The sequence below is a fragment of the Dryobates pubescens genome, chromosome 3, assembly GCF_014839835.1.
Source record: "Dryobates pubescens isolate bDryPub1 chromosome 3, bDryPub1.pri, whole genome shotgun sequence".
Classification (NCBI taxonomy): Eukaryota; Metazoa; Chordata; class Aves; order Piciformes; family Picidae; genus Dryobates; species Dryobates pubescens.
The window spans coordinates 36,971,441-36,996,559 of record NC_071614.1 but is presented as its reverse complement, the minus strand read 5'-3'; the positions used below and the strand labels follow the sequence as shown (position 1 = coordinate 36,996,559).

Genomic DNA, 25,119 nt, shown 5'->3' with positions numbered 1-25,119 from the left:
GTGAAAATAGAAATTTCTCCACTTAGTCCTAAACTTTTTCTTTCATAATAAACTGAAAAGTAAAGCTTTAAGAATCAGAATAAAACTTCATGAAACAGCTTTTTAGCCGATCACATATCTTGACAAAATTACAGCCCTTACTATCTATGATCACTACAGATAGTACTTGCTAAACAGCTGAAGACTGATATCTTTTAACTAAACTTTTAAAATACATTATTGGATTTTTCCATTTTATCAAACTGAGCACATGTAAATGCTGTTGTCTGTATTGAAGGAAATTTGTCGTTGTAGGTATCCTGTGTATCCATTCTTAATAAACTACATGGATATTTTATTTTTCCCCTCATCATTTGTTGCAAAAATTAATTAAAGAGAAGCCCATGTCCATAGTACCATATATTCCCAACAAAACATACTGACAGGCAGTACATCTGAAAATCTGATGAATGATTACATGTTGACTATCTTTTAATTGTATTATTATGCTTAGCACACTTTTCATAAACAGAGAGTCTTCCAGTGCCTTTACCCTTCAAATTGTGCAAAAGCCACAATTAAAATTTCAAACTCAATGAGGCAATATATAAAAACATCATTACCATGTTGTCTGTGTTACCACTGGATTCCAAGAAACTGGAGACTCAAAGTATGTCTTTGAGTACAACAGTTTCAAAGAACCTTAAGTGCTCCCTTTGCAAAGCAAAACCCAGTGCAGGACTGGAACTTTACACTTAATCCCAATACTAAAATTTGGAAGCTTTCAATCTCATTTAGTATCTCACAGTACTCATAATTCATATATTTTCTGCAAATGTATGAATTCTGTAAATGGTATTACAGGCTCTTTTTCCTACATACTTCCCACTGCTTTTCTCAAGAATGACATAAATTAAGTTTGAAACTTGGCATTCAAAAATATATTACCTTTGTTTGTTTGTTTTTAATTAACATTGTGTCTGAAGTTAGTGTCACAAAGGTGAACATCTGGTATTACTGATATGAAACTGATAGGTGTTATGTAACTTTTATAATGGATCAGACACCAAACTTTCACCATATACAATGCTTCAGTATTTAGTTTCTCTAACCACTCTGTCAGTAACAGCTGTTAATCTTTGTGAAATAGTACCCTTACAGAATTTGCACTTACTGCAAATGGCCAGAAGCAGTAAGGTAAGAAAATATATTTTTGCTCCCCCAGTCATGTTCATGTAAGGTTAAAATGGAAGTACGGCAGTCCCATGGATACCGCTGAGGAAACAGAGTGCCTCTGACCCAATTCTACCAAGCCTTTACTATGTTCCTGCCTTTCCCACACACTGTGGGAAAATGCAAAATGAGAAAAATTAACAGTGTTATTAAATTACTACTGCACCAGCTGTAGATTCTTTTCAGATGTAACAAATAGGCAAATACATGACTATGCACTAAAACAGAGTCCTTTTTTTGTGAAGACTGTATAAAGCAGTGAGAATTATGGGAACCAGAATATTTTAGTTCTTAGCATGAATATTGTGAGGATTCTTTAGTTGCACCTTATATTCAATTACAATTACTGTAAAAATTATGGCTACTATTGTTTATGAAAACATTAACTTTGGCCAAAAAAACCCCATCAACAGTATTTTAATAAGCAATAATAAACAATTTTTATTCAGATGTCCAAATCAGAACACCAATCTATTCTGTCATAAAAAATCTAGTTTAACATTAGCTTCATTCCATTTAAAATATAGGTAGCAGCAAATGGAATTCTACCAAAGAAAAGAAAATGCTCCAAAATACATGGTGTTCTATACTAAAGAGGATTCACAATTTAAAAGGACAGTATTAGTGCAAACCTAGTTTTTAAAAGCATCTTAAAGCTTTCCTTGTTAATTCCTGTTATTTGTTACACAGTTTCAGTTCTCTGTTTGCCATTATTAGCATTTTCAATCATAAAATATCATTTAAAAAATGCTTTTCCCAAGTAGTCACTTATCAAAACTAGTTATAAGGGGCTTGATACTGATGCTCTGCATAGTGCATATGTTTGGAGACTATCTACATTTTAATTTGGCATTTAAACTTCAAAACCAGTGTGGTAGCAGGTTAATGCAAACTTCAGGTGCTCTGTGAAGTGAATCTACCAATAAATGAAGACTGTATATTAATTCTAATGAATGCACATAGTAACCTTCTTTATTGTAAGTTTGTAGAAGTAATGCATTTGAGAAGCACTCATTTATGGTGTCACCTGACACTCTCATTAAGAAACTCACCAGGAAGGTTAATTATTAGCAGAAATACCCTTTTATCCCAACTACTCTAGAGTACTTCTATGAACTGCCAAGAGTGTGAACTATTTTTTTCCCTGCAGCTAGCTAAAAATCAGAATACTGAGTTGCAAATCAATTTATTTGATGGAAACGTTTCTTATTGTTAAAAAAAAATAAAGTTAGGCCCTATATTTTCTTCAAAATTATTGTACCTACAAAGATCTACATCTATAATTTCTCAGATGCATTAGTCTGTTTTTTTCACTGTCAGGAGGAGAGGGTTCACTGCATCCATGGTCATGAGGAGGCATAGAAAAGCAGCAGTAGTATTTGCCTGCTGCTGGTGGTCTGTAAAATGCAGGAAATCCTATCTTAGAATACCTTGAGAGTTGCCATGAAATAAAGGTCAACAAAATTTTCAAAACTGGTTGATTTTTTCTGGTTTGTTTGTTTTGTTATTTTTTTATTTTTATTTAATTTTGTTATTTTTAATTTTTGGGGGTGGAGGGGATTGAATTTGGAGGGCATGTGCGGGTGGAGGTGGGAGTGTTTGGTGTTTCAGTGGTGGTTTTAGGGGTTTTTGTGGTTTCTTACAACACTTGTAATGTAAAGGGCAGATCTTTGGCTGAACCTGATCCCTGTGACTATTGTCTATACTCATTATAAGGCTCTCCATTATAGCAATCTCGCTGATATAAACCTACATCAAATCTGGGGTTTGTGTGTACAAGCTTTTTGGTTTTACAGGGGGTTTTGTGCAATTCTTAAAAGTAATACTGCAGAATATTTTTTAATGTTGTTTGGGAATGAATTACATTGAATAAGTTTTACATGGCACCTGTAAACCTCAGCATTTATATTCCTCTGAAATGAGAAAGATATACTTAAGTTAAATATTAGAAATAGTTTTATTATCCATAACAATCTAGGATGTAAATAATTTTAATTTATTTAGATCTACAACTCTTCTTGTATACAAACCTGGAGTTTTAGTTATTGTTTCATTAACTTCTCTCACTCCTTTACCTACAAGTAAAAAGACAAATTATCATTTCCATGCACATTTTTTTAATAGAATGTTAAAACAATGCCTGATGGATGCAATAATCTCTTATTCAATAGAGCCATATTTAAAACAGTAATAGTTGGTCTTGAATATTTCACATGTTCAAACCTGAATACTTACTTAAAGCTATCAGAAAATTATTTTACTGTGGAAAGATTTTTGGCTAGCCATACATTTAGGCCTAAAATTTTTATATCAGTCCCAGTGCTATAAAAGAGAGCCTTATAGAGAGGACAGTATCTAATTATAAATAATAAGATTTTAAGTTCAGTAGGTGTTAATAAAGGTTGATTCATTTTTGTCACAAATTAGCAAAAGCCAGATAGCTGGATTAAGATGGCAGGATCAGACATCACGAGAAAGGATCACAACTGATGCCATTTGCTGTATTTCTAGTACACTCAGTAGAGGTGTGTTGATTGATCCCAGCTCCAGTTTAGGCCTTGTATCATTAGCCACTTCAAAAAAATGTACATCCTGTAGGAAGATTTGGTTTTGCATGTTTGGTTTGTTTCTTTATGAACAAATAGTGGTAAGACTGCTGAAGTGCTACAAAAGCACAAAAACTGTGGCACATTCAAGAAGAATTACATCTTAAAATGGCCAATAATAATAAAAAAACTTGCTGATACAAAGTTTTTCTGCACTTTATTTAAAAAAAAAGAACAAAAATCATACAAAACTGTTTATCTCAAATTATTGATTGTATAGTATCTATGAATAAATCACTTTAGGGAACTAGAATAAGATACATTTTTATTTGAAGATCATATGCCTTGACAATGTTGAAACAAAGAACTTTGCACATAGATTAATGAAAAATCAAATATTGTTCAAACATCAAATCTATTTTGTGTTCTTTGATATATTAGTATTTAAAATCATGTTGCAAGCATCTTTCCCACAACATCTGACTAGTTTTTCTTCATTCATGTTCTAAATGTAATTTTGGTTTGCTTTTCTGAATTGGGAACTTGTAGCCACGTTTATTTGCATGTGAACAGCAAATTTTGCCCTGGTAACTACATACTTCAAGTTACACTAGCAAAATTATATGAAATTTACATGGATATAAATAAAAAGTGGAATCTGGTGAAAAGATTTTTTTGTTAACTTTTATTTTAGAAGATTTTCTTAGAATGTACGCCTAAGTGAACCTAACAGCCTTTTTTTGTTCCTAATAAATAAACGTACATTAAACACTGAATACATTGAAATACTCTTCAAAACTGTGACATAAAGATAAATACAGTTAAAAGTAATATTTTATATTGTTTAGGTTTTGTTTGCTGTTGCTAGGGGTAAACTTATACATGTGTGCTTGTTCATTTATGTACACATATCCCCATGTTTTCCTCCATGAGGTCTAGATGCTATGCTCTCTCTGATTTCTTTACCATTTCTTTCATAAAATAAGTGGGTCAAATGCATCTTTAAATAGTAAGTGGAAAAAAAATTAATCCTGCTATATAAAATAAAAACATCAGGGAAAATTAAATCCAACCAAGTAGGGCCCAACATATCACTTGAGGAATGACTTACTTTTACATATAGGTGATTTTCCTGTCCATTTCATATCTGGTTTACATGTCCGATGCTCTGATCCACCAGCAAGAAAAAATCCTGGCTGACAGGTATACACCAAAGTATACCCTAAAGTAGGCAGGTCTATTGCTTTCACATCTACATGTGCTGGCGTCTCTGGCTGCCTGCAAGCATGAGCTGTAAAGGGTTTTTTGGAGTTAGAGAAAGTGGTAAAGCATTTTCATAGGATTAGAGTGTGCAGTTTTAAATAAATGCATGCTAATTTATTGTTTTGCATTATGTAAACTTTGTACATCTTTCAGAAATGTCAAATAGTTTTTAACTGTAAAAACAACACTCTAACTGTGTAGTTTTATGAGTGTGGGAAGACGGAAATGAAAATATCTTTAAATAAGTCACCAAAATCAAATCATTATAAGGAACAGAAAAGAGTTAAGATGAAGGGAAGTACATGCCATTGTACAGGATGCAGTGATCAGTCCTGTGAATTATTGTACTGTTACAGCTTCAAGTATCACACATACTCAATGTTTTGAAAATTACAGAGCAGTTATTTTGCTAAATAAATTCTTTAAAAATATACATTGAAATAAAGCTTCTGTAGAAAGGGTTTGTTATAGTACATTGATTATAACAGATACAGTTGCTCACTACACCTCTTTCTCTGTACTCAATGGTTTCCATTTATAATAACCCAAAGAAAATTTGAACTAGGATAAGAATCTAAAGTCACTCTAATGAACTCCCTTTATCTTATATCAGTGTATTTTAACACAATACTTACTTGATGTCCTTTACTCTATACAGAGTTTTAAATACACTAATAATTTACATACCCATGCATAGCCCAGAAAAGCCACATTTTGCTGAGTTCTATTTTATGATTCACAGAATACTAGCCAACAAAATAGCCCCATGCATATTTCAGGCCACTTTTGTTCCCTAATTATGCAATACATGAAAAAAAACCCAAGATTAATTTGAAGCAGCTAAATCAGTGAATAAGAGAGTGCAGACTTTTTTTGAGTAACATTTATACAATTATTGTGAACTTCATTAAAAAACAAAAAAAGTGAAAAATATTTCAACTAAATATCCCAAATACATCTTTGTAGGAAATGAAAAATATTTAAATAATGTTTAAACAAAGTTTACTTTTTGTAGCATATCATTTGCTACAAATTTCCATATGCATGACTTTGTACTTGTTTTAAAATTGCACAATACTTTAACCCATTATACAGGAAACCAGACTTACGAATGCATTCAGACTGTATGCCACTCCAGGTTAAGTTAGCAAGACAGGAACGGGTGGTAGATCCCTGTATGTGGTAACCTTTTCTGCATCTGAAAAAGACTGTGCTTCCAACCTAAAGATCAAAACATATTAGACAAAAAAAGGTATCCATCACATGTAGTCATATATCAAGGCCATGATAATCTACCAGAAAAATATTTTCAAAAATAAAAATGGCAGCTTTTACCATTTTTAGAGTTTTTTAGTGGGGTTTGGGTTGGGATTTTTTGGTTGATTTTTTTTTTTCTTCTTTTTTTTTTTTTTAATATGTTGTATATTTTGATCAAGTGATTCTTTGCAATCTTTTTAAAATGCAGTAAATGGGAAAATATTGACAAATATGTGCACATGGAAAGGAATGACACTCAAACTCTTCAGCTTATGAGTTTGTTGGTATGACAGAACCCAACTAAATGGTTGAAATGTCTCCCTTTCCTGTACATCACTGCTTATATTTCAATAGAACTCAATCATCAAGTCCATTTCAAATGTTTCTCAGTATGTGATTTGACTAAAAGTAGAACAAGTAAAAAGAAAAGAAAAAATTGGAAAAAAAAAAAAAGCCAACACCAAAACAAACATTCCATCTACAAATAAATTCACTGGAGAAAACTCCAGGTCACAATTCCTTACATTGTATTTGTTACTATATGAGTTTTACATGAGATATGCAACTATCAGAGTAATACTACGGTAAGTCTTCCTATAGTCAACTGTAATACGGTCTTCCTCAGAAGAAAATGTAAAGTAACTGAGAAAACTCTCTTTGGACTTCTACTGAGAATAGAAAATTATGAAAATCAGAGATGAAATTGCATGTGATGAAAAAATTTCATAAAATATGAAAGAGAATGTGTGGAAATTTCTAGCAAGTTGGATTTATTGATGATATTGGCTAAAGTAACCAGAATACAATTCCAGACCATGATATTAAAGATGCAAGGCTGACTAGTAAAGGATTTCTTTTGTTTTGAATAAAACATCCTGGTAATAATTATGATCAGATTAAATTAAAAAGCCCCCACAATAATATTATTCAAAATTTTATGTCTTATTAATAAAGTAACATATCACATGAACAAATGCATGTAAGTTGCAAAAGAGTACTGATCAATGCATATTAATAACACAGCTTGCAGATATATGAATGCAGGTAGTCCTACACAGCACTTTTCATGGAAAGACTTTAACAGGGCAGCTATCTTCAACAGTGGCTACCTATTAACTATATACTCAAAAGATTATTGTGATAGATATTCAGCAAATGCAACACCAATTCTTTTCGAAGTGGCTTTGAAATTCCCTAGTATTTTTATGGGTCAAATTACTAATACGGCTTTGCAAACTTATCTCTTTTTAACTATTTTAAAACATATTTGGTTTTTTACCTTGCCAATCACACACAGCATGTCTGTGGTAGAGCCCAAAACATAAAGTATGGTTGGTCATGGCCCTAAGTCTTCCTGCATCTTGTGAAATTGTCAGTTCTGGCATCAGTAAATAATGAACTGCAACTCTTTCCTCACTGATCAAAAAGCCAAACTAAAAGAAAATAATGTCTATATTCAAGTTAGTTGCAGAGTTATATTTCTTTCTCATTTTAGAGGCATAATACTTGGATGAAAAACATTGAAGGCATTTGTAATAGTCACAGCAAAATGAAGTACAAAAAGCATATAAAGTGATTCAGGATGGGAAGGACATCAGAGTAGGAAAGGATGCTAGTAGACAGGAAAAGCCCTTCAAAAGTCTACTGGCTCCCATCACACCTTTCTGTAATGAGGAAAAATCTGTTAAAAGCTGGTTTATAGAAGCTTCACTAAGTCATACAATCAGGAATCCCATTAATCATATATTCTAAAACCCAAACCTATTTCTCTAGCAAATGGAGAGGTCTACATCCTGTTGTACCAGCAAGTGATCTAAAAGCACATACTTCAGAAACACTATATACAGAAGATGCCTCTAGAGGTGAGTGAGAAGAGAAAATTAGCCTGCATGTTCAACTGAACAGTGAACTGACCATTGCAATGTTGGTATTAAAGATAACTTGTCAGATAGATAAAAAGGAAGAGTGAAAAAGCAAACCCTTGATCAATTTAGGTACAAAGATTAATTCTGAAGTGATAGTGGGGACAAGTACAGGATCAAGATGAGACTAGAGAGAAAGGTAACTGTGCCTGTTACTAGAAGCAGCACATTATGAGTGAGGCCACCAGATGTAGCTAGGGAGAAGTGCCTTGGCATCTGTGATCCGCAGGGCAGAAGCAGAAGAAAAGAGCTGACAGTCACATCAAAGAGATAGCACAATTGCAGGCTGCCAATAACCAGAAGGACTTACAGAAAGGATTTTTTGAAAAACAGTTATACTGAGTCAATTGTATTATAATGTGGCTCACTGCCTTAGGTTCAGAAGTAAGCAGGAAACCCAAACAGAACACATTGTAGATTCCAACTATAAACAATGTAAATAATGTAAATAATAACTGTGGACTGGTCACTGTGCATCTACTTTCATTTGATCAGTTACTTTTTGGACTGTCACTTGGTAAACTAATAACTTGTGAGGAATTTAGAAATTACAGAAAGAACATTAATCACAGAGAACCTGGGTCTAACACTTAGGATAATTATATTTTCTCTGACTGAATAAAATGTAACATGAATTGCTAATTTAATAAAGCCACTTGCTGAATTTTTGACTAGGACTACATGGCCTTTGGATCAGACAGGTGTGTGGTTGTTAGGTATTTACTGACTATTCACCGATGTATGAAAGCATTATAATCATAAAGAAAAGTAATTAGATCATGTTGTATTGCATTTGGCCATCACTTTTAAAATAATCCTCTATACTGAAGTGTCCTAAAGAACTGAACACATAATATACTGCAAGGTTAGAAGCTCTTTCCTGAAGCTATGTATCTTAAAAAAACCCAACACCAAACAAAAACCTAAAAAGGAAAACGAATAAAGCATGAGTTTTTATTAAAAAAGGAGTGGAAATTTACTAAGGTTCACATCAGACATTCAAGTCTACAGGTAATTTGTTATAGATTCAATTATTAATTGCATCTTCATTCTAGAAAGCTGATAAATAAAATAAAGAATTACCTCATAACCTCTGGAACTGTTTTGTATTCCAAAATGTGGAGTACCAGGGTCTGTACATGTATTGTGAGCTGGATCTAATATAAAATGTGAAACACGACAGATATTATTATTGCATGGAAATAATAAGTCTTTGCAAAGATTAAGAAACTCCATAAATGTCTACTGACAACAAGAATTGAATTTTTAATGAATTAATTTTTATACGTTATATTTGTATTTCTGATTAAATTTCCAAGATAGATCACAGTACTTTGCTTCAGTACATAGCCATTATTTAAGGGTATTTTTGAGGTATCTTTGGCAGTGTAGACTTTAGTTAGGATTGTGCCAATTTTTGATAAGCTTATCCTTTTAGAAGTTTTCAAATACATAGTATATCCCACTATTCACAGAGCTGATGCAACATACAAGGAAAAGTTTTTCTCCTTTCCCAATGAACAGCTTCGCAATTAAGTAATATATAAAAATAAAAATGCAACCCCCCCCCCAACAAAATTAATTCCAAATCGACCTGCTTTCTTATAGCAAGTGAAATACTCAATCTTTTGATATGTTTTTTTCTATGCCACCAAGAAAACATGTTTCTAAAGGACTACTACTTCAGTTGTTGCTGGAGAATGAAAAAACAGCACACACACACACCCACAAAGAAAAAAACAAAGGCATGCCAAAAGAGTATAATTAATAGATTATTAGTTTCAAGAGTGTAATTTAAAGCAGCCTGAAACTATTCTGGATTGATTAATGTCCTCTTCACATTCTGGTGGTGTATTTGCTTTAGGCTTGTGCAGTCACATCCACCAGGTAGACAGCTCAGCACTTGATCTGATGGATCTTTCTGCACTATGTGATTCCCTCTTGGTAACCAAGTCTTCTTTTGTGCCGAGACTGCATTACAAAAAATATAATCTGTAACCATTTTTTATTTTCTCTGGGAGGAAAATGGAATTTATCACATAGAATAATGTGATATGTCATTTTACTGTTGGTCATCTTCCATTTGCAATGTTTGCTGTCAATAGAGCATAACAATTCAATTGGACTGATATTTATCAAAGGCTTAAAAAGTTAGATGGATATTGACCTAACATGTGAGACTAAAACCCAGACATACTCCTGACCTTGATTTTTATTAACAGTTCAAGAACTTTTCACAAATTATCATCGGCTAGAATGTCATTGCTAATAATAGACATAAACGATGGTGAAAAAAAGGAAGAATTCTGAAAGTATTTTAAGGAAATCATCAATATCAAGAAATAGAAAAGCTTTCTATCATTTGCCATCATATATTACTTCTAGAAATAGTTCCAGCTATTGCTCACTGATCTTAAAATTGTTTAACAATATTTTAGACTCTAATATTTTCCTTTTACAAGAACACAAAAACTATAATGTAAAAGTGTCTTTGATGCAGTGCTTTCCCTGTAGTTCTCTATGAGGCCACATAAAATATAAACAGAAATGTCATTATGACAATTTCAAAATTGTTTCTTCACAGTAGACACAAGATTTACCTTTTGTAAACATTATTGCTTTTGTTATAAAACACAGATGCCGGATGCATTGCCCAGTTCATGAAAGATATGCATAGATGTGAATTCTTACCACATAATTGTATTGAGTATTATGTCCTAATTTACAGACAGGCTGATTTCAATAACCTTGTTTACCACCTTTACCCAGAGTCACCACCCCAGCTTTTCTATACAGCTACAATAAAATATGTAAATGGACTACCATCTACATCTGACTATCTTTGTTTAGGAATACCAAAAGGATTTTTCTATTATAATACCAAAATAATTTCCTCTAGCATGTCATCCTAATTTGGATCAAATTCTGGTGTCAGTGGGAGTTACAGGTGTCTAGCATTTCTCTCAGTTAGTCCGATTATGTAACACACTAAAAGCCTATCAGTTGCACATCAGGCAATGAGAAACTGATAGTACTTGGCAGTTTATCAGAATTTCAAAAGATTAGCCCCAGCATGCTTCATCCTTTTGAGCTGTACAAGCCAAAAGGATGTGTACACTTTCACAAAGTCCAAAGTGCCTTTTGATTTAGGATTGATTGAGAAAAACGCCTTTAACTGCAACTGCAGCGTGCCAAGGCAGCACTGGGACAGCACATTGTGCGGGGCGGCACGTCCCCCCCATCCCACCAAGCCAGCTTTTCCCTCCTGAGAGGCTGGTGTGGCATGGATGGAGACTGCTGCAGTGGAGGTTCTTTCACCAGAGGGAGGGAGGTGCTGAGTCACGTGGACTCGTTCCTGAATTGCTCTCCACTTAGGTCATGTGGCCAGGGATGGCCAGGGATAGGGATGGTTGTAACTCGCCATGAAGTTGTTTTCAAAAGATCTGTGTTGACCCAGACTAAGGTTGAACTTAAGCAAGCAGGTGTCCAGGCAACTGGCTGCAGAGAGTGCTGGAGCCTAGAACTTGAAATGGAGGGCAGTGGAGACAACACCTGCATTAGGTGTGAGCAGGTCAATTATCTCCTTAATCTAGTGGCTGAACTGAAGAAAGAAGTTACTAGACAGGACTGTAAGGGAATGTGAAAGGGAATTGGATTTGAGGAACCAGGCTCTGCAGACTTCCCTAGCAGAGGCAAGTAACCCAAGAAGCAGCAGGGAATGGATGCAGGTCCCTGTTAGCAGAGGCAAGGGAAAATCCTCACGGCTCCCCTCACCTTCCCAGCTGCCCTTGCAAAACAAGTATGGTGCACTGGAAATTGAGGGTGAGGTGAATGAGAAGACAGAAGATACACCATGTGTTGCCTAAAGCAAAACAGCCTGCCCCCTGCATCAGGACTTGTTCCCTTTAAAAAAAATGAGGAGGGTAATTGTTATTGGTAGTTCTGTTCTGAGGGAACATACAGGGAAGTCTGCTGCCTCCATGGGACCCAGGTCAGAGATGTTACCAGAAGACTGCATAGTCTTGTACAGTCCTCTGATTACTATCCCTTGATAGTTATGCAGGTGGGCAGCAATGAGGTTGAAAACAGAGGTCCAAAGGCAATCAAAGATGACTTCAAGGCTCTGGGAAAACTGGTTGAGGGGTCAGGGGCACAGGTAATTTTTTCATCAGTACCCTTAGTTGCAGGAAAGAATACTGAAAGGAACAGGAAAGCAGGTGTAATTAGCAAGTGGCTCAGAAGCTGGTGCCATCAACACAATTTTGGTTTTTTTTGATCTTGGGGAACTTTCTGTAGCACCAGGTCAGCTAGCAACACATGGAATATATCTGTCTCAGAGTGGGAGAAAGATCCTAACACATGAGAATAGGCTATCCCACAGAGGGAAAAGGGTTTTAGGAAGGGAGTTGGCAGAACTCATTGACAGGGCTTTAAACTAGATTTGAAGGGGGAAGGGGCTGAAACCAGTCCCCCCAGACAGGTTTCTGAGAGTGGTAAGCTGGAGTCAGGGGTGAAACCAGCAGCCCAGCTGAAGTGCATGTACACTAATGCATGAAGTATGGGTAACAAACAAGAGGAGCTGGAAGCCTTGTTACAGCAGGGAAGTTATGATGTAGTTGCCATCACAGTGATGTGGTGGGATGTCTCACATGACTGAAGCACTGTAATCGATGGCTACAGGCTCTTCAGGAGAGACAGGCAAGGGAAAAAGGTTGGAGGGGTGGCCCTGTACATCAGGGAGGCTCTAGATGCCATGGAACTAGAGATTAAGGATGATCAAGTTTAGTGCCTTTGGGTGAGAATTAGAGAGAAGGCCAACAAGACTGACATCCTGGTTGGAGTCTGTTATAGACCACCAAACCAGGATGAAAAGGTTGATGAATTATTCTATAGTAAGGCCTGTGGATGTAGTCTACCTGGACTTCAGCAAGGCCTTTAACACTGCCCCCACAGAAAACTCCTGGCCAAGCTGTCAGCCCATGGCTTGGACAGCATCACTCTGCACTGGGTTAGGAACTGGCTGGAGGGCTGAGTCCAGAGAGTGGTGGTGAATGGTGCCACATCCAGCTGGCAGCCATTCACTAGTGGTGTCCCCCAGGGATCATTGCTGGGCCCCATCCTTTTCGATATCTTTACTGATGATCTGAACAAGGGGATTGAGTCCATCATCAGTAAATTTGCAGATGATACCAAGCTGGCGGCAGGTGTTGTTCTGTTAGAAGGCAGAAGGCTCTGCAGTGGGACCCTGACAGGCTGTACAGATGGGCAGAGTCCATTGGCATGAGATTTAACACATCCAAGTGCTGGGTTCTACACATTGGCCACAACAACCCCATGCAATGCTACAGGCTAGGGTCAGAACATCTGGAGAGCAGCCAGGTGGAGAGGGACCTGGGGGTGCTGGTTGGTAGTAGGCTGAACATGAGCCAGCAGTGTGCCCAGGTGGTCAAGAAGGCCTATGGCATCCTGGCCTGGATCAGGAACAGTGTGGCCAGCAAGAGAAGAGAAGATATTCCACCCTGTACTCAGCACTGGTTAGGCCACACCTTGAGCACTGTGTCCAGTTCTGGGCCCCTCAGTTTAAGAAAAATGTTGAGTTGCTGGAATGTGTCCAGAGAAGGGCAACAAAGATGGTGAAGGGTTTGGAGCACAAGCCCTATGAGGAGAGGCTGAGGGAGCTGGGGTTGCTTAGCCTGGAGAAAAGGAAGCTCAGGGGAGACCTTATTGCTGTCTACAACTACCTGAAGGGAGGTTGTAGCCAGGTGGGGGTCAGTCTCTTCTCCCAGACAACCTGTGACAGAACAAGAGGACACAGTCTCAAACTGTGCCAGAGGAGGTTTAGGCTGGATGTTAGGAAGAAGTTCTTCACGGAAAGAGTGATTTGCCATTGGAAAGGGCTGCCCAGGGAGGTGGTGGAGTCACCATCACTGGAGGTGTTTAGGAAGAGACTGTATGAGGCACTTAGTGCCATGGTTTAGTTGATTAGATGGTGTTGGGTGATAGGTTGGACTTGATGATCTCACAGGTCTTTTCCAACCCGGTTAATTCTGTATTCTGTAACTCTCCAGTGACAGAATATGGTCTTTAATCTGCCAAGTTGTTCTGCATCTCTAAAAGAGTCTAAAAATAGAGGGAATAAATTTATGCACTTACATCATTGACATTCTGCATTTCCACCAGACAAGCAATCATGTAAATTTACAAATGGCTTCATATGTGATTGTGTTTATCCTAAGATTTTTATACTCAAAATATAACCTTATTTATCTAGTTCTTTTTATATTACACAGACATTTTCTATATTTGGAAAGCTAATTACTACATTTCTGATACTGTAAAAGTTTATCAGGAATATTCCCAGCAGAAAAAGCATAAGTAGTGCTAGTTATTACCTATGCATGTTGGCTGAATTCCACTCCAAGTACCATCTGCTTGACAGAATCTTCTTGAAGAGCCTATCAGAATAAAAGGGGGTCTGCACTGAAAGCTAACTTCAGATCTGTAAGTGAAACTTTTTCCATTGAGGCGTCCCTCTGCTGGAGTACCAGGATCACCACAAAACACAGCTAATACAGATGAAAAGAAAGAAAAATGTTATTAAAATCTGCACATACTTCAGCTGAAGTTTTTCAAATGTTTTTTTATGTAAATCAGACATATTGAACATGAGTGCAAATGCTATATTCACTTATCTGTGTAGTATTATAGCTCAGATAATATTTTTTACAGCCATTTAAAATTAATTGTCACTGTTACAGTTATTACAATGTTAAAACTTAACCTGGAGAATTAGACCTTTTAATTGAGACACTTAAAACTGATTAGATTTGGATGACAAAGTAATCTTAAAGTAGATGATGCTATACTGTATTGCTTCAAAATTTATTCAGTTTTACCATCAATCACTCTCAGATGGATAGGTTGGAAATTTTTGCTCTGATTAAATAAAAAGAAAAAAAAATATTTGTCAGAGTCCTGACAAGATTTCAAGCACTGAAAAAGTTACTTGACAGATTTAGAAGAAGCTGAAAAGCAAATGCAAACAAAGATATAAGGATATCTACTTGCCTCCAGGAAAGGAAAAAAAAAAGAAAAATAGAAAGAAGAGCAAGAATCTGAGATTAAAGGTTAAGACCCTTGTTTTCACCTGTTAATTGAAATGGAAATAGGGCAGAAAAAAGGAAAAGTGTAAAGGAAAATTTTAATCATGCTCATCACAAATCAAATTGTGAACATTCAGAAAGATTATCAGAAAGGCAAGTGGTGAAGTGACCAATAATGCAGTAAGGGATGGAATTGACTTTTGGGGATAGGAAGACCATGACCTTAAATGGGCAGACCCATGCAATTTCATATGCTTTTTGGAATAAGGAGGGAGAATCCTGCAGCAGTCTGTATATTACTGATGTAGCTGAGTCCCTTTTTAAACTGTGAGAAACTTACTGCAGCCTGAGACAACTGATTGCTTTGGTGAAGCCCAGCACAACTATATCCTGAAAACTTACGCAAACATTGTGGGATGTCTCCCCGCCAAACTCCTTGACCTTCACAGGAGAGAATAGCTGTGTGAGACAGCTGATAGCCTTCTGCACAGCTGTAACTCACACTGGCACCCCAGCGATAATCAGATCCTTCCACTTTCCCATAGAGCACTGGTGGAGGGGGGCCACAGGTAATAGCTGTGTCAGAGAAAGAAAAGTTGTATTTTCAAGACTAAAAAAGAATGCAACAAAAACCTACTCATATTTTTAAGACAAAAAATAAAAATCAGTATCATGCTGTTCAGTTCCAACAAAGCATTCGTTTGTTGACAAAGCAGACTGCAACAGGCAGGAAACCAATTTAAATACAAAAAATACCACCTCTAGGCTTAGGAAGTCCCTGAGCTCTAAGTTGTTAGAAGCCAGAAGTGTATGTAGCTCACATAGTTCTGAATCTTTTTCCTACATGCTCATTATTGATCATTGATGCAACAGGCTACTGAGCTAGGTAGCACTTTTCAATAGATAAGATTTATTTCAATAAATATGTTTCTATGATTCTGTGATTCTAAATATTTGCATCTTATTTTCAACTAATTTTGCAGTACTACTTAAAACCCTTAATATGACTTTGTTAATTTACCTGCTAATTTTCTAAGGCTTTCAGCACATAATGGACATTGCTTTTATTGGTAATGAGTGGCTACAACTCTTTAAAAATATTCTGATGTTTTCCATCTTCTGAAAAAAAATGGCCAAAACTCTGAAATTGGGAATGACCATTTCTACATTCAGACATGAGTCCTTCCAGCAAAGAACACTGTCAGTGATTTTTACAACAGAATACATATGCCAAAATTTAATTAGCAGGCTAGACTTAAACATCACTTTAAGGCAGTGCTAGATGAGTTGGCAGTCTAGGCCCCCGAAGCTGTTAAATTTTTCCCCTGAGCAGCTGTAGTAACATTAGCAATTTTCACCAGGCTGTGGTATTTGCCTTTCAGCCTGATCCCCCCTATGAACTTTATGTCAGTACTTGTAATTAGCTACTTGTGAAGCATCTTTTCAGCTATTTATGATGAATACACTGCTGCAACAAGGGATTCTTTTATAGAAGATCTGGGTTGCAGAAACTCTTTAAAGTACTTTGGCCATCTAATCCAAGATAAAAGGGAACAAAAAGGAAAATGGGTACTTCATTCTGAGCATTTTAAACTGATAATCTTCATTGCAGAGTAATTTGGTTCTACTGTATTCATGAATTATGCTATTCCTAGTGATATTATACCCCAGCATATGTTCAAAATAAATACAAGTGTTACACAAATATTTAGCTAAATATTTTATGTTCATGTTTTATATTCATGTTAATTATCCCAGAGAACATTCTGATATTTTGAAAAATTAATAAAAATGGATTAATTTCCTGTATATTGATGAATTAATTTCTTGTATAGTATCAAAAGAGTTATTTGCAAACTATTTAAGTTCAAAAGCCTACCTTTACAAATCGGTTTACTCTGGTTCCAAGTGCTGTCTTTTATACAACGCATGGTAGACGAACTAGCAGGTTCCATCAAGTATCCTGGATTGCACTGATAGCTTACAGTCTTGTTAAAGGTGAAATCATTTCCAAACTGAATGCCATTTGCTAATGCCCCTGGATCCCCACAGCTGATCACTAGCAAGTAAAACAAACGAATTTTTTTTCAATACATTTGTAATAAAACATTACTGTGTATAGCTATTTTTCTTAACTGCACAAAAAAAAAAAACAACAAGAAAAAAGGAAAGATCATTATATTTCACACAAAACCAAAAATGTCATCTCTACTTTTCAGCCAAAAGTCATACACCTGGATCATTGCAGCAGTGTGGGCCAAATATTGTGTTGCTTAAATGTACTAGCTTAAGCTGGTATGCCCTATTGTTACTGCAGTAGGTAGCTTTGACAGGTATTTTCTGTCTAATGTGGATGGTATAATGAAGTTCCAGCAGAATTATGAAATTCCTCTCTTCTTTTGTGCCACTCTATTGATGTGCTGTTGGTCTGGCCTTGTCTTTGAGGGTCCTGGTTTGCCTGTCTTTACAGCACACCTCCGCTACCTGCTTGCTTTCCCTAATAAAGTAGCCAAATCTTGCTGTTCCCTGGTTCTTGGTCCTTGGCACAATGGTTATCAGTCAGATCTAGCTTGTTTGGCTCACAATTGGATGTACTAATGTGTTAAATTGGGTAAAATCAGCTTTATTATTACCAGAAGTTCATCCTCAGTACATAAACCACAAAAAAATACAAACAAATAACTAAAACAAAACCAAACAAAAAAGCAAAACCAACCAAACAAAAAACCCAACCCAACCAACCAAGACAAAACCAAAAAGAGCACTAAAGGAAACTTTAGAGAAACACCTGGTCTTAGGAATGTTATACTTTCAGTGTTGACATTCAGGAGGTAAACAATTACAGAACAGTTATTATTTATCTATCAATAAAAGATAGTTCTGGAAACGCCTGATGTGTATTAAAAAATGAAAATAAAGGTGTTATTTTATCTTACAGAATACTGATTTTTCAGTAGGGAGGCTAAATGATTAACTAGCTTTAGAGGAAGAAAGTTTATTTCTGACCTGTGCAGTCTGGAGCAGTGCCAGTCCATGTCCCATTAGCAGTACAATGTCTGGTAGTTAGCCCTGAAGTTTTGTAACCTTCCCAGCAGGCATAAATGACTGAGCTAGAGAATAATATTCCATCGGTGTATATTATCATACCATTGGCTGGGGTGCCTGGGTTCCCACAAGAGACAGCTGTGAAGAAAAGGTTAAAAAAAAAGAATCAGTAATTCCATGACAAGTGACTAACAGGAAAAAAAAACCCAAACATGTCAATGACCAATTTTTTTAAATAGTTATTATATATAGTTTTACTGTAAAATAATCCTTACACTAAGTATAGTACTTAGTCCTCACAATTTTTTAATTCAATTTATTTAATTTTCCTATTTATGTGAATCACGGAGTTAAAGAACACAGAATGATAGAAATTGGAATGTGCCTATGAAGAGAATCCAATCAAGCACTATACATTTTATGTATAAAAGTTTCAAATACTGAAAGGAAAATTCACTAGGTTTGAACATGAACTTGTAGGGATATTCTCCTCCTAACCTCAACCTTATTTATACTAAGCAGGAAACAATTGAAAGTGAGAGGGGGAAAAAATTGAAAGAAAGAGGCTTTTCTTCTTTGGTTTTGTTGTTGTTATTTATTTGTGGCTTTTTTCTTGTTTCTTTGTTCTTTTTCTGTTTTGTTTTGTTTTGTTTTCCTGAAAACAGAAGGTTGGAGGGAAAATAAAAAGGAAAAAACAGTGGCATTTCAAACATGGTAAATTACCACTGAGTGCGGTTGTCCTACTATACTTAAAGTCTTCATGCAAAGGAAGGACATTGCAAAACTTCGATTTTCTGCTGAAAATAATGATCCTGTGCCAGCTGCCAATTTCTTACAGTTATGGTGATATCTACACTGACAGGAGATTAGTCTGTGCTGAAGACTACTGCAAAAGAACAATTGTTCTTTTGATGAGGATACTGTGATAAAACCCCTAGGGGAAAAAAATAAAATGAATGCTATAAATATTTTATCCTATCTTGATTTTTATTATTTAGTGTAGCAGACAACTGATACTACAGAAGCCATCAACTCTAGTGAACTGAGCAAAGTAACATTTCAAATGGTCTTGAAAAATCAGTAATTTTAAAACTGACTCTTCTATTACTGCTTCTATTTCTGACAGTGCATAAATAGTGTAAAAAAATCTTTATAATACTTTTCTCTTATTCTAAAATTTGACTTCCTGAAATATTCTTCTTCTGAAAGAACTACCACAAAAATAGCATATCTCATAAAAAATTAGTCTAACTTATGTGGAGAAATATATATTAATTCACAGTTAAGAATACAACATTATTTTATCATCTGTCTAGTCCTTGAAGCTTTGACATTATACAGAAAGATTATAGTATTGTTAGAAGATGAATGACATTTATTTATTGCTTCATTTTCATATCTTTGATCAGAAGCATTTGTTTAATTTCACATTTAACTCAGATACCTGTTATCTATTTTCAGGCTCAATATTTGTAAAACTATAATTATTTTTTCACTGTCTTCTTGGAGATACACACTCCAGTACAGTTTGGATTTAGGTTTTAGAGTAAAACATGAACTGCTTAGTAACTCTTTTATATCAAATTTCTGCAGAGCAATCTAAAAGCACAGAATTTGTTTTTAATTAAAGAATTATGACACCCAGTGGTGTCATAAATGGCGACACTATCAATACCTACCTTCACACACAGGCTGTATACCTGACCAGGAACCATTAAGCAGGCATGTTCGTTCTGCAGACCCTCTCAGCTGATAACCCATTTCACATGAGAAACGTAGCAGACTTTTTATTTTGAACTCATCCCCCAGTCTAGACCCATGAGCTGGTACTCCTGGATCATCACAATAGCCAGGATTATTTCCTGTAAAACACAGTGGAGCAGAATTATTGGCAGACATTATGTGTGAATGGAGTGATGATAACAATACTCCTTTGTGAATAATAGTGCTAATGCATTCTTTTTCTGTGAGAAACAATCACATTTCTTTCAGTAGGAGAGTGTGAAACCAAAGCCAAAGATTAAAATAACCTGTCTTTTTAACATACTTCTTATCTAAGACCTAGACAAACATAGACATAACTAAAAGATGAATAGTGGACACAGGAAGCATTTTTTTGGTGAGTCCAATAAATTTGTTGCCTCTTTGACATACATATTTTCTACACATTGTATTTTATTGTCCAGCTTCTCTGCTACTAATAATTAGGCAGCAGCAAGAGAAAAGAGAAACATATTCAAATTTCTCAAGAAATGTGTTTGAAACAGATCCACAAAAAAGATGAAATGATACTTACAATTTTCCTCATCCTCTAAATTGCTATGCAAGTACTGGAGGCTATCTTTAACCACATGAATGAAAAGAGGGTTTTAAAGAGTAGCTAGCCTTCTACAAAGGCATGACTGAATGGATAGGTGAAGGGAGAGCAGTGGACATCACCTATCTTGACTTCGGCAAGGCTTTTAATACTGTCTTCCATAACATCCTCATAGGTAAACTCAATAAAAGTGGATTAGATGATTGGACTGTGAGGTGAATTGGTAACTGGCTCCACAACAGAGTTCAGAGAGCTGTGATCAGTGGTGCACAGCCAGCTGGAAGCCTGTGGTCAGCACTGTTCCCCAGGGATCAGTACTGGGTCTAGTTGGGTAACAGTACTAGAAGAGTCTGACCTTAAAAATTTTAAAGTCTTGGTGCAGTCTCAGATCTGTCATTTTATACTGGATGAAAAGGTGTTAACAACATAAACGTGGCCCTAAGATAAGCAAGGAAAGGCCAACCCCATGTGGAAATTATCTTTATAATTGTCCTGCAGGTCTAGGCATAGAGATGATGACGGCAGTGACATCTAGCAGTGTGAGAGGACTAAGTAAACTCTCTTCTCCTTGATCAGCAGAGAACACAAAAATATTAGTGATTTAAATTCACTTCCTTTCCTCAGTGTTTCGAACACTGTAGGACAAGCTTATGAAAAGACTATTTTCAATGAATTATGAAAAGACCATTTTCAATGAATATTTACTGAGAAATATACATAACCCAGTAGTAGGGCAGTGTTCTGTGACTGGCTGAGCTGGTCAAGGACACACATTCTACCTGAGCTTTAAGGCAGAATGGTGGGCACTCTTCAGAATTGCAAAGGCTTCAACTCTGGCCAGGGGGCTGCACCATCCACCCCACGGCTTGGCCCAAGCATCCATCCAGATGGAAATGGGAAAGAAAGAGGCTGCTGTCTAGACCTCAGGCTGTGGGAAGTGCTGAGGCCTTTCTCCTGGGGCAGGGTTAGGTTTCAAACCTGTCCCAGGAGGTGTTGACTTGTTTCCCTTAGAAAATATATTCACACACTGTGGATGTCCTTAGTAGCCAACACTCATTTGAGCTCTTGATTTCAGTGAAATTGTGTAATGTATTATGGTTTCTTCTATACTTGCACAGTTCATCCAGGGGAGAACAAACTGATACTGTACCTCCTAAGAGAACCAAGAACACTGGAGAGGTTTATGGTATTTGTGCAATGTGGCACTAATGCAAAATATTTGTGTACGTGAGAAGAGGAGCATGATGTATGAAGTTTACTATCAGGTACCTTTGATGTGGTGTTTTGTAATGCACATTTTCCTATGTGTTGACCTTTTTTTTTTTTTTACACAAAACAGTGTTCACAAAAGTAAAATTTTACTACACATCCTTTTTAAGCAGAACTATGCCAGGGTTTAAGTAGGTTTTTTGGTGGCACTATATACTGCAGTATGTACAACTACAGAATGACAAAGGGAGTGTAAGAACATTGCAGTAAATGTCTACAATCCAGCTGACTGGCTAACGGTGAAATTGAAATGCGTTTTGGAAAAGAAACAAAACAAATATCTGACTGAAGTTAAAAATTGCTTAATAGCCTTATTCATGTAATTAGAAACTGGCATTCAGACGTTTGTTGCTACCAGTACCTGAACAGTGAGGGAGAGTCCCACTCCAGTGGCTGTCTTCTTGGCACTCCCTAGTAGAATTTCCTATGAGCCTTCGACCTGCTGTGCAGGAATAGTGAATTATAGAGCCATACGTAAATTTGTCCCCTGAAAGAACTGCATTGGCAGGTACCCCAGGATGTCCACAAGAAATGGCTAACAGAGAAAAGAGCACAATATTATAAGATGCTTTCATGGCAGAGAAAAATAAATCTTCAAATATGAAGCTAGTTTCACACAATATAAACTTCTGTCTGGGTATCAATTTCATATTTTCAGCCTTGGTTTTGCTATAGATCTTACTCATCATCTGTGCATGTAAAACTAACCCATCCAGTTTAGCCTTTCACTGAAAATACACACAGTTCTCCTTCCTCATTAATTCCTGTTCACTGTTCTTTGCTGCAAATAATACACTTGACTTCTGTTAAGGATGGGAAAGAAGACACCAAATAGGATTAAAGTTTCAGTGTGTATGTATGATAATGGTAAATAGCTTTATTATATCTATAAAATAACTAGGTCCAGTTTACCAGTATAGAGAAAAACAAATAAACAAACCATAAAATCAAAATCCAAATAAAAAAACATAACCTGTAGTATTATTATTCCAATGTGTTGCACTACAGCAAGAGAGAAACAGTTGGACTTCATGATCTTAAAAGTTCTAGCCTAAATGGTTCTATGGCAACATCTAGATTTTGTTTGAGAAAAAACTCAGATAAATGCTTTTGTTACAGAATAATTTATAGACAAATACTTCAGATCTGTTGTATGAGGAAACAGAAGTCATCTTAACATGAACTGAGTGGTTTTTGTGTAAAACTTAGGTCATCCAGCAGAGAAACAAAAATGAAAAATAATATATATTTATATTGCTTTAGTAAGAAGTCACACAACTTCAATAATCAGTAGAACTTGAGGAGCTTCATAAGTTAGCTGAATGAATGCTTTTTTTAGCTGAATGAATATTTTTTTAAATAAAAAATATTGTTAATTCAATGGCTTTTACTTGTAACTTTCTGTTATACTGGGCCCAATATTAATGGTCAGGCTAACAACACAATGGATTTCTGCTACAAAGGCATGGTCCTGACCAGCACTCTCTCACTTCTGTGTTTCTCTTATTTCCCTTGGGCTGTATTAAGCATTCTTGTAGGAAAAGGTGAACAAATTTAGGACACAAATCTGTCTGAACAGTAGTCCTATAGAGAACAACCCAGTGTTAAGTTTTCAGCCAGATAGTTACTTTAATGAGTTTGCTTCAGTACCATGCAAATCTTAGTCCTGCCACAATTCTGGAAGAAGCTGTGGTGGGTGATCAGAGTTTTTGGAAGAAAATAATGCACAGGTCACCTTAATGTGACTGTATAAAGATTCATATTGAGTAGCACAAATTTTCCCAGTTTATGAAGAAGAGAAGAAACATCCATTTTTATGCCATGATACAGAATTACAGAGTTAAGCAGGTTGGAGGACCTTCAAGATCATCAAGTCCAACCTATCACCCAACACCATCTAATCAACTAAACCATGGCACTAAGTGCTTTATCCAGTCTTATTTCAAATACTTCCAGTGATAGTGACTCCACCACCTCCCTGGGCAGCCCATTCCAATAGCCAATCATCTTTCTGAGAATAATTTCTTCCTAACATTCAGCCTAAACCTCCTCTGGTGCAGCTTGAGACTGTGTCCTCTTGTTCTGTCACAGGTTGTCTGGGAGAAGAGACTGACCCCCACCTGGCTACAACCTCCCTTCAAGTAGTTGTAGACAGCAATAAGGTCTCCCCTGAGCCTCTTTCTCCAGGCTAAAAAAACCCAGCTCCCTCAGCCTCTCCTCATAGGGCTTGTGCTCCAAATCCCTCACCAACTTTGTTGCCCTTCTCTGGACATGTTCCAGCAACTCAACATTTTTCTTAAACTGAGGGGCCCAGAACTGGACACAGGACTCAAGGTGTGGACTAACCAGTGCTGAGTACAGGGGCGGTATAACTCCCCTCCTCCTTCTGGCCACCACTATTCCTGATACTGGCCAGGATGCCAGGATGCCATTGGCCTTCATGGCCACCTGGGCACACTGCTGGCTTGTGTTCAGCCTACTGTCAACCATTATCTCCAGGTCCCTTTCTGCCTGGCTGCTCTCCAGCCGCTCTGACCCCAGCCTGTAGCACTGCGTGGAGTTGTGGCCAGTGGGTAGAACCCGGCACTTAGATGTGTTAAATCTCATGCCATTAGACTCTGCCCATCTGCCCAGCCTGTCAGGGTCCCTCTGCAGAGCCCTTCTACCCTGTAAAACAGGCGTCATCTGCAAATTTACTGAAGATGGACTCAATCCCCTCGTCCAGATAATCAATAAAGATAGTGAACAGGATTGGGCTCAATATTTATCCCCAGGGGAACACCATTAGTGACTGGCTGCCAACTGGAAGTGACATACTCATAGGTATTGGCTTGCATGTAAAAGAGCAGTGTGCTTCTGGTTTTGTATTCCTGAATTAGAATTGCTCATGTTACTCAGTTTGGATTAAAAATTTATCTCACCTGCTTTTCCAGAAGAAAAAAAATAATCTATTTTTCCCTAACACCTAAAGCAATATTTTTAAAAAGGGATTTTTACTGATATTTCATAATTTCATACCACTTGATGGTTATGTCTCTCTTATAATACTTGAAAAGACTCTGCCTTATGCATGAACTGATCTTTGTTGTAGAAAGAGCCCTATTCATGTCACTGAGTTTTTCTTAAGGGAAAGAAATTTAATGAAATACAAGTACAAATATAGAGTCCTGCATCTGGGGAAGAAC

General features: G+C 36.5%; 1 protein-coding gene across 1 annotated transcript in view; it reads right to left on the bottom strand.

Moving 5' to 3' along the window:
* CSMD1 (CUB and Sushi multiple domains 1) overlaps positions 1-25,119 on the bottom strand; it is a 963,767-nt gene that overhangs the window by 12,870 nt on the left and 925,778 nt on the right. Inside the window, exons 56-65 of the mRNA XM_054179968.1 lie at positions 22,296-22,469; positions 20,028-20,210; positions 18,310-18,486; positions 17,183-17,362; positions 15,706-15,879; positions 14,593-14,766; positions 9,284-9,357; positions 6,131-6,242; positions 4,870-5,049; positions 3,243-3,287 (exon numbers count right to left, since the gene is read on the bottom strand). Coding sequence (XP_054035943.1) covers positions 3,243-3,287; positions 4,870-5,049; positions 6,131-6,242; positions 9,284-9,357; positions 14,593-14,766; positions 15,706-15,879; positions 17,183-17,362; positions 18,310-18,486; positions 20,028-20,210; positions 22,296-22,469 — 1,473 coding nt within the window. The remainder of the gene's footprint in view (positions 1-3,242; positions 3,288-4,869; positions 5,050-6,130; positions 6,243-9,283; positions 9,358-14,592; positions 14,767-15,705; positions 15,880-17,182; positions 17,363-18,309; positions 18,487-20,027; positions 20,211-22,295; positions 22,470-25,119) is intronic.